The following is a 13510-nucleotide window of genomic DNA, read 5'->3' on the forward strand; positions in this document are numbered from 1 at the left end:
CGTTTCATAGAAGCTTTTGACCAATTAAATTGAGTTGAATTTTGGGTGGTGGGGGGAGGAAATATTAAATATATTTTTGATTAATTGGATCGATTAATTATAATGAGAAATAAAAATTGAACTGAAACCCTAATAATTCAAGCTTCCTATTTAGGTTAAATTTCTTTAATTGTTAGCTATTTTTCTTTGAGGTTTTACAATTGCTAATTCCGATTCCATTACAAATAATTCATATCTGACTCTAAAAATGTAGGTTGCTAAATATGGGAACTCTATGGGCTCGATTCGAAAAATTATGCAGATAGGGATTGAATAAAATTATGGAAGGTGAAACGGCCAATTTGCTTCTTTAATATACCTTATCCGTGTTTTGACCTTTCAAGAATGTGATTTAATTACGTAGGGCGGGCACGTCTATTTTATATTCCTAGGTTTCTTAGGAGACCGAACGATTTGTTCTATATCCGTTGAACGAGTGGAATCAATCTTATTTGCGATAAAAAAAAAAAATAAATTAAACATTAAAAAAAAGTTTTTTAATAAACCGTATCAGGTTGGATCCAATATCACTCTCACAAAACTGATCATAAATTCATAATACAATCATGATCTATAAGAGTAATGCGTTCATGAAATATCCACATTTCTTGTTCAATTCAAAACTAGAGAAACTATTGGGGATATCCGAAGAGTATCGGTGCAATGCAAGGAACTGATTAGGTTTTATTCATTCAGTTACTTTAAAACCGAATGAGACCAAAAACTTGCCATTAAAATGGATCACATGATGGCACAACCTTAAGTTTAAAAAGATCAAACTGTGTTCTTAAAACGAAACAGAACGCGCACACCAAATATCATCGTGCCTATGTACGAGGCGATGAAGTATATATTACACTCAAGTACATAGCATAACTGATGCCTGTTTCAAGAGAGAACTGCATAAAAGGAAAATTGCTCAACAAACGACCAAGTTTCGATGTGTACGTCGATTAAATTTCGACATTGCCATTATTATATTATTCGAAAAAGGTTGTAGTTTACTCTTCACTTTGTCAGCAGAATAATATCTCCTCACAAACCTAGGAGATTTCCAGAAACAGGATGCATAGCAAAAGCAAACAAGATAGATAATTGTTTCAGTTCTAAAGGAAGTTTCGGATGTCCAAAGACTTCGGATTGGGCACTTCCTCATCCTTGAATTCTTCCCTGCAAGAGTTTGGTGTCAAAAAAAGGTTTGAACAAACAAAAGTGAAAAACTAACTTTCCAGAAATTTATCACAAAATTTGCAAATAAAGAACCCTCAAAAAATCAGCATGATGCGATGAGCATGTAATTAAAGGGGTACCGCTTCTTTTGAGTTTCCATGGCCTCAACAGCGTCCTTCTTTAGTTCTTCCAGCTGAGCTTTAGCAATTTTCTGTTCCAACTGTTCCTCGTATTTAGGCAATTCTTCTTTACGGATGCCAAGCCTTCATAATCATTGGTAATGAGTAAAATCATTATATCAACATTTATCATGTAGGTAAGACCACAAAGTTGTAATGTACTTGCTTTCGGCAAACACGGTGCCAGATCCTAAATAACATAGGCCAACTAAACATTCCGGACCATTGTCCATTTGTCCCTCAGATTTTCTGTAACTTTCATAATTGAATTCTTCAAGAATTTTGAATTTTAATTCCTACACTTACTTTTGGTTGATCTTATCAAATTCTGACGTAAGGAGGGCCATTCCCTTCTTATCATTTCTCATGAGCGGTTTCTTCAGTTCTTTCTCAACTTTGTCCAGTGCATCCATCATCATAGCTTCTGCACCCAGTTCGTCAACAAGGCCACGCCTGCCAAAGGTTATTATAAAATGAATAAACAAAAGTAGACCTGATCATGGTTCCTTTCCATACATCAAATAAAACCAGAACCATCTCCAAAAAACTAGAACCCAAACTGATGTGTTACAGCTCGGTTCCCGTCCCTAGAAATAGAAACTCAAACTGGAACAGGAGCCATGCGGAACCTAAAAGTCCTCAAATTTAACGTGACAAATATACCACAACTTAATTCATCTTATTTAAACCACTTGATTTCCATAAATTAAATTCGAGCCCAATTTTTAAGAATAAAAAGTAAAATATTCTTAGTATTTTGAAATTATAATTATTGAATAATTAAATCAATTATTTTCACAACCTTAGGAGATGCAACACGATTTTTTTTCTTGATCGCTAAAACTCAAAGGACAAAACATCAATTCAAATCGGTTCAGATATAGTCAAACCAGATTTGGAACCATCAGTGCCTAGAGCCGAACCATGTTCAAGCTGTTAGGTTGAAAAATAGTAAGTTTTGTGACCGTCATCAAGATTAGATGAAAGAGTGCGTATAATTCGTACCAAGGGTCCAAAAGGACAGCAAAAATTATATTAAGCTGTCACATTAAAATTTCACATTGAAAATTAAAAAATAAACACAGAAAAAATAAAATTTTAGACAACTAGCTTAATATAATCAAGTTAGCCAATCTAAAAATCGGGTATTTTGATCATTTCTACATTCATTTCTGGGAGATAAACATGGACCACAAAAAAAAACAAAAAAAAGAGGAAAAAAGGGAAAAAAAAAAATCCACAAATATCATACGGACAAAAAAATCTAGGTGAAGAAAATATAATCAAAGCTTTAGTGCAAGAACATACTTGACTCTTATGTCCTTCAATGCCAGCAAATAGGATCGGGCGTCAGGGATACCTTGTGTCCGTGTTTCAATGGTGAATTTGATCCTCTGAGACTCAGAGAAAAGATCAGCCCTGCAGGATATATCATATCAGATAACAAAAGAAGACAAGGGATAAATCATAAATCAACAGGATGCCCAACACATTTTACTAGAGGATAGAACAGGGAGTAATTCACAAACACAACTACGCAAGGGAAAAGCCATATTAGAGAATAAATTTATACATGGTAACCATGTTCCCTTAAAAATCAAAGTGAACCTGGACAGTATTGTATAAACAGGAAAGCGGATACTGGATAGAAGGATAAGAGAGTCACTATGCAGCAGAAGACGAAAAATCCAGACCACACAAATTTGATCAATGATTTATATTTAGGAAGTACATGATAAAAACATAAAATGAGTGATCTCTACGTCTTCAACAAGAGTTGTATAGCCATTATGTTCGTCAATGGGTCAAACTGTTAGCAGACATTTTTTCTGTAACATTTTAATCTTGTAATACTTCAATGAACAATTACCTAAAATAATTCCGATATAACAGTGGCAAATAACTGCTGGAAATAACGCAAAGATAGGAAATTTCAAAGCTCCATTATGGGCTTCGCTCGTCCCCCTCGATGATATATAAAAGGTTCTAGCCTTGCACGCTGTCCACAATAATAACCTGGGTCTACACGTCTAAGATTATACTGAGGTAGACAGTCAACTATCACCCAGCATTTGGTCACCATGGAAAGAAAAATCAATGATTTTATGATTCCACTTAATTTTTATTCTGAAGAGTATCGTTTATTTGTAACAGTCATACAAGAGGGAAGGAAATTTAAACAGGGGTTACATTCAAGATTCACTACTATATGAAAGGTAAAAATAGCATACTTTTCCCTAACAGTCTTCATAACCTTGGCATAATCAGCCACTGCAGTCGGATCTTCAGGATCTATCGTAATCTTCTCTTTTCGTAGAATCCCTATGGCTGTGTCGAATTTCTTCTTGACCTCAAGAAAAATGCCCTTCAACATTTCTTCATAAAAATGTGCAACAGTAAGCAGCTAGTTCAAAAACATCAAAAAGCTAAACATTCACTGAGTCAGAAAACCTTAAATGTTGCATTCACTTAAATATACTTTCATTAAAAAAAAATCATCTCAGACGACAATTAAATGAAAGAAACTTGAGAAGCTACCAGGATCAACCAACAAAACAACGTTTTCAAGATACACAAGGCAACGTGCATCTATACTGCTTTTTAAGTAACATCTGAAGTTAAGAAATGATGCCTGGAAAAGAATAACAAAATATACCTTAGGATAAACTAAAAACCAAAGCAAGAGAAAACATTTCTTAGTACATTCTTGATTGAACAGACAACACTCTGTATCAGCACCACTAATAACTAACTCATTTTTACATAACAAATTTAGTTCGGAACATCCAAATTCACCCCACGTTGATCTCTGCTGTTTATTTCCCTTCCACCCGCGTGATAGATGCAAGTACTTATTTAAGTTTCCATTACATGAATGGACTGTGAATTCCAAAGTATTTATCATCTGTATGATTGAATATCAAACATGGTTGGTATCACACATTATATGCTGTACCAAACAATACAAAAAGTGAAACAACTGAAACCATCTATGATTCCAGCCTTCGGAACCAAACTTAACTCCTCGAGCACATAAAAATATTGATGTCAACGAGCACTGAGTTAAGCGGAATAAAAGACACATGCAAAAAAAGAAAATGAAAAAAGAGTAACAACAACAGGGAGAACAATGGCACTGAAAATCTTTTTTCTATTTACATCAGTGGCAGTACGTTCAAACAAATACAGGCAAGCCTACCAAAAATATATTGAAGGAGATGAGGCTTAAAAGTCATTTTGCAAAAACATCATCCAAGCAGGATAACATTTTACAAAATGAAACCTAGACGCCGTAAAATAAATCACGACATTAGACAATATAGATCACGGAAAAGATGAGACACTCAAAAGAGAAGAACTAAGAAGCTAAAATTGGTGAACTATTTTTTAAGCAGATAAATTCAAATGCAACATAATAGACTTCCTCAGCCTCTTTCATACAAAAATTCTGAAAATTAAGATAAGCATTTCGTCATTGGTCACAGACAAAATTTTAAACACGGTTAATGCCAAGAAAAATAAACGATTCCACAAAAACAACCACAACATAACAGTAATAAGAATGGCAAAATTTAGAACTCACCATCACCCTTCAACGCTGGGGGATTCGCGCCAGCTCCTTTCGAAATGTCACGAGCTGGAATAGCATACTCCGATCGCACTAGAACACTTTGTCCACTATAAACCTGGGAAAAAAACAAAATTAAAAAATCCAATCCAGATATATCTGTAATTCAGCAATAATTAAACGCAAACGAAATAATTTAACCAAATTTTTGCTCAATAGATAAATAGATCTATCATTTCAAAAAAATAGAAAGGGATTAAAACGAACCTGGCGAGTAGATCTGGAGAGGAGGCGAGTGGAGAAAGCCATTTCGGGTCTGGAAATAGCAAATGTCTTTGGGGTTTTCAACTGACCTAGTTATATTTCTTCGTCATAGGATTTCATGGAAGGGACGAACGGAAATAGAAATGCAAAAATAAAAAAAATAAAAAAGGCGAAAAAGAGAAAAATGAAACGTCGTCGTAATAGTGAGCTCAGCCTGTACTATCTGGGCCACGGATAAGTGGGCTTTCAATTAGCACATATTTGTTTATCACGATGAAATCGAATAGGCCGGATGAATATCGTTTGGTTATTTTTTCGAGAGTTAATTAATTATGAATGATAAAATTAATTCATTTTATAAATATATTTGAACAATATTGAATCATGTATCATATATTTTAGTTCGAAAAATATATTACGTAAAGTGTCGAACGAATGAATACTTAAGTCTTTTTTATAAGTAGTACTAAGAATTTGACATTCAAAATAGAAAAAAAGGGGACATTTAGTTTCTGTTTTTTTTGGGTGTATAATTGAAATTTTGCAAGCGCTGTACATTTTTCATATATACTAGTATATTGATGTACGTATTGCGTGTTTTTATAATATTTTTGTAATTAATTTGATTTATATACAAATAAGAAAAATATTATAATTGTAAAAAATATTTACAAACTAATCTGTAATTTGAAATATCGAAATTAAAAAAAAAACAAAAGTATAATATGTGTATCACATAAGAATAATTTTGGCAAAACAAGAACAATTTTGACAAAACAAAAAATGGTGTTTAAGAAGGAGATTCTTCATATATATATATATATACAGGATGAGATAACATAAACTCGCATTGTTAAAGCAATGAATTTTACAGCGTAAAATCGTTTCTATATATCATATAATATTGTTAGATATTTAATATGAAATATATTGATAAATTTGACACGAAAGAGGACAATAATCACAGTTAGCGCCCGAATTAATGTATCTATCCAACAAGCAAGTTTGGATAAATTATGAACTCGACTTAAAATACAAGCTATGACAACTTGTAATTCAACATGAGGAATAAAGTAAGTTAGTATTTGGGGTAAAAAGAAATATCAAGTTTAAATTGGATTTGGGTTAGGTAATTTCAAATATATCTCCAACTCCAACCAATTCAAGAAGCTATTAGGAAGACTCGGATTGTTGGCATCTCTCTGCTTGCAATCCATGTCGTACCGTAAAATGTCCAATGCATCTAAAAAATTCCCAGCAAATGCAGAAGCACTCAATAAACCTACAGGAAATCATGCAAAATAACCACTCAAAAAGGTTGCATGTATTTTGAGACCACATCGAAACAAAGATATAAAAGATGATAAATCATGGCATTCAAACAAGGAGCTTTGCTAAAACGTCAACTTCACACGTGAAAGCTTAACTCCACGACATTTTAGGGACAAAAAGGAACTTAAGCTGTTCAAACCTTGAAAGAACAGTGTGAAAACAAGATTACAAACAGTTTGAATCGGATTCAAATGAGCGTGGTTAGAGTGGTTCCAGTGAAAAGGGTTGTCCCAAACTTCAAAGAAATGTATATGTCGAATACAAAGAATAGCTATGAAGTGTCAGCATCAGAGAAAAGACTTACACAAGGAGAAAATTAACAATGAGTTTATCAAGTGGTAAATCTGCATCAGCATGAGCAACCACCACGTTGCTCTGTTTCAGAAACAGCCTCTGTTATGCCCTGGAAGTATCTGTGTAGAAAATTTAAAAGGCAAAAAGGAATAAACATTGCTTAGAATAAACTTAAAATAGGCTGTCGAAGTTAGAGAAATTAAATGTAAGAGAACAACAAATTATTTAGAGAGACGGGGATGGAAAGATTAAACAAATCTCAGGTAAATTAAATTTATAGGAAAACATCTGGTAGTTCTTATTCAAAATTAGCCTATGTCATAGCGGGTTAAAATCTGATGTTTCTGTATTACTTAGGGTCAGGTCTCATGCAAAATTATTCCACCTGAATAACTTATTCGGCTTATCTGAAGTTTGGAACTGGAAAAATGTTCATACAAATCCTTGGAGCTACAAACAAATCTAAAACCCCATTTATACGTCCATGGAAGCACGCACACGGATCTCTCTCTAAACAAATTCCACAAATCCCTGACAGATGCATCTATGAAATACACAATTTTGCTTAAAACACTACAACTTCATCTTGGATTGAAATTCTGCAAAGCTTCAACGACAGATAGTAAAATTCTTAAAAACAGTGGCTCAACAGGAATCAGGCTCGCCCAAAAGCTCAATTGAAACAGGAGATGATTAAAGCTTTGGAACATCTTTTGTCAGCCTTAGATGGACCTTTCAATGTATCGTCACTTGCCAGTTTCACCACAGGAAATAATCACCGAAGGGGAACATACCATAATCTTGTGCGTTGAATTTGACACTCATTTTAAAGATACCATAATATTATCACGACCTCAACCACAGAAAAGAGTCACTTGCCCTCCTACAGCTCATAATAAATAGCTCCCAAGTATGTTAGTAGTTTGTTGTTCTACAAGACTGTACCTAAGGTTTTTGCCTTCGTAATTACTAGGCATTGATGGTTGTGATTAATTTAAGAACAAAAATTATTAGCAGTGAAAAATGATATATTTCTCACTGTAAGTATTCATCACATAACAAACAAATACTGAATGATATAAATTTTTATGCCATATGTGCGCACCCTTCTATTGCCATGTAATAAATGTTGCGATGGTTGAAACCGACACAACAAACTTAAGGAAACTAGAGTTTTTCTTCTTCCTCACTTTATATTGATGAGTTAATACATCTACATGAACTACAAGAATCAGAACTCAGGAGGAAAGCAAAGTCAGCTAAAAATTGGTGGAGACAATCCAATTCAGGGTTGGATCAAATTTGGTGTTGGAAGCAGGATCCCACTTTAAATGGTTCGGATATAGATCCAAGATGGATTTATTAAAATCCCGTTAAAATTATACATCTGACTACCATTTAAAAATTTAACAGCATACAAAAATAAACATACATAGATAAAACCACTCCATTGCCACCAAAAAACAACAGCACAACACATATATCAAGCACTACCATGCAATTCACAAACGCTTAGATTTTTTCCTGATGACAAGGGTCTCAAATTTTTTTTAATCATTTGGGTAGTCAAGAATGTTAAACAAAGATGAGCAATTTGAGATGAATTGAACTGCCAGTGTGTTTTTGTGCCTCCAATATGCATGTAACGAAGCATGTATATAGAGAAAATAAGAGCGAGGTGAATCAACATTCAAACGTGCAGACAATTAGAGCATTTAAGTTTTACTTACATGTCCTGATCATTCTCAATCGTAAGCGCAGTTTTTGCAATACTTGAGAATGCAGGTTCAACATTGAGACCCTCTTTAGCTGATGTCTCAAAGTAAGGTATGTTCCCTTTTGATGCACACCATTCCTTGACTTTCTTTTCTGAAACCTGTATTTGACAAATTACTGAATTAGAGCTAATAAACAATGTGAAAGAAATTTTAGAAGCACAACAACTGAACTTACCACTCTGCTATTACCACCATCTATATCAATCTTGTTTCCAAGTAGTATAAATGGAAATGTCCTTGGGTTAGCTGGATTAGCCTGCACCAAAATCCCAACTCTATTAAAACTAATGTCTATGTTTCTCACTTCAAGATTTGTGATATTCACAAAGCAACGAGAAAGTAAAGGTGCATGAGTTATACTTGTACCTAAATGTATTGAAATTGGGAGATATATAACATTTATGGAATGTAAAATGTGTGCGACTAAAATATCTTGACTGATAACAATTTCATTCAACTTTAAGAATTCAAAATGTATATCACTGCGTTTTTAAAATTTAAATTTTCACACAATTTCAGTGCGCAAATTTAATGTCTTATTCATTTTAAACAGTTTTTTCAGAAATTGTTACAAATCAATCAGAACAAAAAAGTTTTTTATATCATTTTCATGAAAAGATAAAGCTATTAATGATTAAAGAAAACACTGCATTAAAGAACTGTGACGTTAATCTTTCAAGCAAAAAAGAAAAGTACAATATTATAAACTAACAAGATGGAAAGGTAAGACGAAAAATCCACCAACCTGCTTAAGAAATTCTTCGTGCCAATTGTCCAGTGTTTCAAAGGACCGCATCACGTTCACATCATACACAAGAACACAACAATCAGCCCCTCTATAAAATGCAACTCCGAGACTTTGAAATCTCTCCTGGCCAGCAGTGTCCCAAATCTGCCAAACAAAATTCACTCACATTCCTCGAAAGCAAACATGACTGTCGACATTTTAAAATTCTCCACAAAAACCTTCAAACACAATATCGAGACACTGATAGGAAACCCACTTGCAGAGTGACGATTCGTTCGTCTATCTGAAATTCCTTGGTGACAAAATCAGCCCCGATTGTCGCTTTGTACTGCTGACTGAATTTCTTATGCACGTATCTATTTTAATATGTCAAAGAATTCCATGATACAACAACAAGAAGCACACCAAAAGGTAAATGCATCAGAAATCGAAATCGCCCCAACTGCCAATTTTGCACGCATAATTTACGTACAAAAACTGCAGATAAACAATCAAAAGACGAAATTATCCAGATCAAGGAATAAACGAAGCATAACACACAAGGATACTGGTTCATCAACGAGGTTTTGCCTACCCTGAACAAGATAAACACAATTAGGAACAAAAACCTAAATTGCAACATACTATAAAAAAAATAAAGATAAAAACTGAAACTTGGCATAAAAAAAATGAGGAAAAAAAATACCCGCTGTCCCCGAGGACGATGACCTTGAGCAATGTTCGCCTACGGATGGACATTTTCTTGATTAATGCGAGTTTTCCCAAAAAATTGTTTTTTTTTACAAAAAGTGTGAGAAATGAGAATTGTGAACAAGGGAAAGAGAATGGAGAACGGGGCGCCAATTTAGATCTCTATCAGAATTTCTCTTTTGACTTTTTTTTAATATATTCCAACGAATCCATCACTTGTCGAATATGGATTCATAATTTTTTTACCTGAATATTTTTTAGGAAAATTGCATATATCAACCTTATGAAATTCCGTGTTTGTGAAATTCCGTGTTAGCTAATAACCTCTGTGAAAATTTTTTAAGCTAATAACCCCTGTAATTCTAGATTTGTAGCATACACACCTTTTTCAGCTAAAAATGACGAAAATACCCCTACATAAAATAAATGATAAATTAAATAGTTCATAAAAGTCGAAGGCATTTTCGTCATTTTTTAGCCAGAAGGGGTGTGTATGCTACAAATCTAAAATCACAAGGGGTTATTAGCTTAAAAAATTTTCACAAGGGGTTATTAGCTAGCACGGGATTTCACAAGGTTGATATATGCAATTTCCCCAATTTTTTATTACATCAATTTTTATTTGTTATTATCTTAAATTTTAACTCAAATTTATTCATATACTTATTTTAAACTAAGGTTTCGTTTAATAGTCTATATTATTAATCTATATATAACTTATATTATACAATTTCGCGTTCTTTTTATGGTATTATTCATCAACATTTTAATTATTTATTTTACATCAATCAAATCATTAATTATTTATATTATATCAATCAAATCATTGAATTTAAATTATTACATTATCCTTTATAAATAATATTATTAATATTTTATTTATTGATAAAAAGACAAAATATTATACAATCAACGATATTTGTTATTATTCGATTTTAAACTCGATAACTCGTTTTACATTTAAAATCTTATGGTTAGATGAGTTACGCGTTATTTATTTTTTTTGTTCCATCATATTTATCCTATATATCATGATAAGTTATATTCTCTTGTTTGGTCCACGTGATTTTTTTCATATTTTTTAATATTTATTATTTAAAATATTACTCCTTAAAAAAAGTATATTGACATATTCATACAAACAAAAATTATGTATGAATATGTCAATATATTTGATAGATTTAGATTTCTAATTTTCTATGTTAGTATTATTCTATTGTTTTGATTTTTTTTTTTTTTATGAAATTGAAAGTTCTCCCGTCTCCATCAATTCGTTTGGAAATTTGAACAATGAATATTTTGTTTTAAAAAGTGTTTTTTAGGTTGGATTTTATTTTAATAAGTTCTTTAATTATAATTAAGTAAAAGTTGTGATTACGTTGCATTTGGATGAACAATAAAATACACTTTTAAAACTTTATTTTTTTGTGTTTCTAGACTTTTATTAGTTGAGAAGCATTTGAAAAACTATAAATTTGAAATTTAAAAATATATTTTAGTTTCATTAAATGCGTTTTGAAGAACTAAAGATCCATTCGATTGTAAAATAATAAAAGCATTAAGTATATTTTATCTTTCAGATTAATTTAAAAAGGTTGGCAAGGATAAAAAAAAACACAGTTCTACAATTTTGGAAAATTATTAAAGTGAGTTAATTAGGTTTGAATAATGTTAAATGTACATTCAATATCGTCTACATCAATTTACTCAATTTTATGTAATCTTTTTCTATTTATAATATAAGTACACTATGTTTTTTTAAGTATAAGAACACTATTAATTATATGGAGTCATGTTGTCTAAAACACCACACATCTTATCAAATTAGCTACCATGTTCGATTTTTCCTGCCAACACTTTCTTGGACTAGCTTATTGCACAGGGTTTGACTAGTGTGGTTTACCTGACTAGCGTAATTTGCAGGCTATTGCGTTAGTCCGGGGTTTACCCAGAGCGCACCGAAAGATAGCAGCTGCGGGTTCCCACGTCACAAAAAAAAAAAATTAGCTACCATGTTTTACTATATTATAATATCATTTTATATATTTTTTTAATTATTAATTTTTCACCATTTCGTTAAAAATAATTAACAAAAAAATACTTAAGTTTTGCATGGAACAGATGTGTGGCAAGATTCGCTGGGTTTATTTAATGATGATATAATGAAATATTTGTCTGATCTCAACCTACAAAAATCCAAAATTGGTTATCCAAACTCCAAAGGTTGAGGCTGGGCAATATATATATATATATATATATATATATATATAGTATAAAAATATATCTGTATTGTCAGTTTATTTATTTATTTATTGTTTCCGTTTACTCTTTTCCATGCCTAACGTTTAATCAATCGCAAACTAGAAAATCCAATTATTATCTTTTTTAATCTAAATGTGCGTAGGCCATTATAAAAGAATCAATATTATATTATCATTGTATCCATGGGGCCAACAATTAACGAGTTATACCGTCAAAACAAAAACAAAACAATTGACAAGTTATTAACTTTATTTATGAAAACTATAAACTTTTTGCCTCCATCGTGCTGGCTACTCCCTGTTTGAAATCATAAATAATTAAGGATGTATCTTTTGTTTGCCTCGTCTCTATGAAAAATATATCACAAATGAACATATTATATATACAACTTGTTCATATTATGTGTGAGACACGCACATAAAATTGTTGGAACTTGGAATCGGTTTATAACCTAAGAATGCCGATAATTCAAACTTGATAATGTTCATTTGATAATTAATAACAAATTAATATTAATAATGAAACCCGTGTTTAATTTGAAGTTTACGTGTCTTTCGTATTAGCATTATTTATAGAATACGCACACAATAAAAAATAAAGACACAAAATTTCAATGTAGTTCGGTCGAAAAACCTATATTTATAAGGTCACGCCTAAATATCAAATGAATCTAGCTACTAAAATTAAATATGTTACAATCACGTAAGAACTTATTCAATAATAAAAAGACTATCTCTTTTCTTCATGACGAACACTTTCAGCAGATTCACTTGACGAGCAGCATTCGTCTTCCCGCTCTCTTCGATGCGGCGAATTGTTCTCTCCCGAGGAATGTATCACGACATTCACTTGTTAGTATGTACCACGATCAAGATTATGCTCTCAACTCAGAATGTTTCGTGATATTTTTTTCAACTTGTCTCACTGGATGTCGGGACAATTTGTAGAATTTTTTTTCTCCAAAATACGTCCCGCACATGTTAATGATGTATCAGACTCATACTGCAGATATCTCATTAATCTATTAGAAGAGATAGCTAGATTCAAAATATTTTAGATTTATGCTTATCAATATCAAATTTATATCACCTTGATACTTTTGATAACTTATTCCATGTACATGAACAATTTCTCAACTTAATTATACACTCATGCACATAATATATTGTTGTAAATATTAGTATAA

At 32.1% G+C, this 13510-nt stretch overlaps 2 protein-coding genes across 3 annotated transcripts; both read right to left on the reverse strand.

Annotated features, from left to right (window-relative positions):
* Nucleotides 1-788: 788 nt before the first annotated feature.
* LOC140883311 (probable ATP synthase 24 kDa subunit, mitochondrial) lies at nt 789-5359 on the reverse strand. The gene is made up of 7 exons (XM_073289732.1): nt 5224-5359; nt 4972-5074; nt 3620-3764; nt 2697-2807; nt 1695-1841; nt 1350-1472; nt 789-1209 (listed from the first exon to the last, which is right to left on the reverse strand). The coding sequence occupies exons 1-7, from the start codon at nt 5263-5265 to the stop codon at nt 1146-1148; spliced, it is 735 nt and encodes a 244-aa protein (XP_073145833.1). The 5' UTR covers nt 5266-5359; the 3' UTR covers nt 789-1145.
* Nucleotides 5360-6089: 730 nt separating this feature from the next.
* LOC140881426 (ras-related protein Rab7) lies at nt 6090-10221 on the reverse strand. Of its 2 annotated transcripts, none has more exons than XM_073286724.1 (8): nt 10058-10221; nt 9921-9947; nt 9629-9728; nt 9370-9516; nt 8800-8880; nt 8577-8722; nt 6853-6965; nt 6090-6502 (listed from the first exon to the last, which is right to left on the reverse strand). In XM_073286724.1, exons 1-7 carry the CDS (start codon nt 10108-10110, stop codon nt 6902-6904), a joined length of 618 nt encoding a protein of 205 aa, XP_073142825.1. In that variant the 5' UTR covers nt 10111-10221; the 3' UTR covers nt 6090-6502; nt 6853-6901. The 2 variants fall into 2 exon arrangements, with proteins under 2 accessions (XP_073142825.1, XP_073142824.1); XM_073286723.1 differs by having other exon boundaries at nt 6093-6502; nt 6857-6965.
* Between the last annotated feature and the right edge of the window lie 3289 nt (nt 10222-13510).

The sequence above is a fragment of the Henckelia pumila genome, chromosome 2 (genome assembly GCF_033568475.1).
Source record: "Henckelia pumila isolate YLH828 chromosome 2, ASM3356847v2, whole genome shotgun sequence".
Classification (NCBI taxonomy): Eukaryota; Viridiplantae; Streptophyta; class Magnoliopsida; order Lamiales; family Gesneriaceae; genus Henckelia; species Henckelia pumila.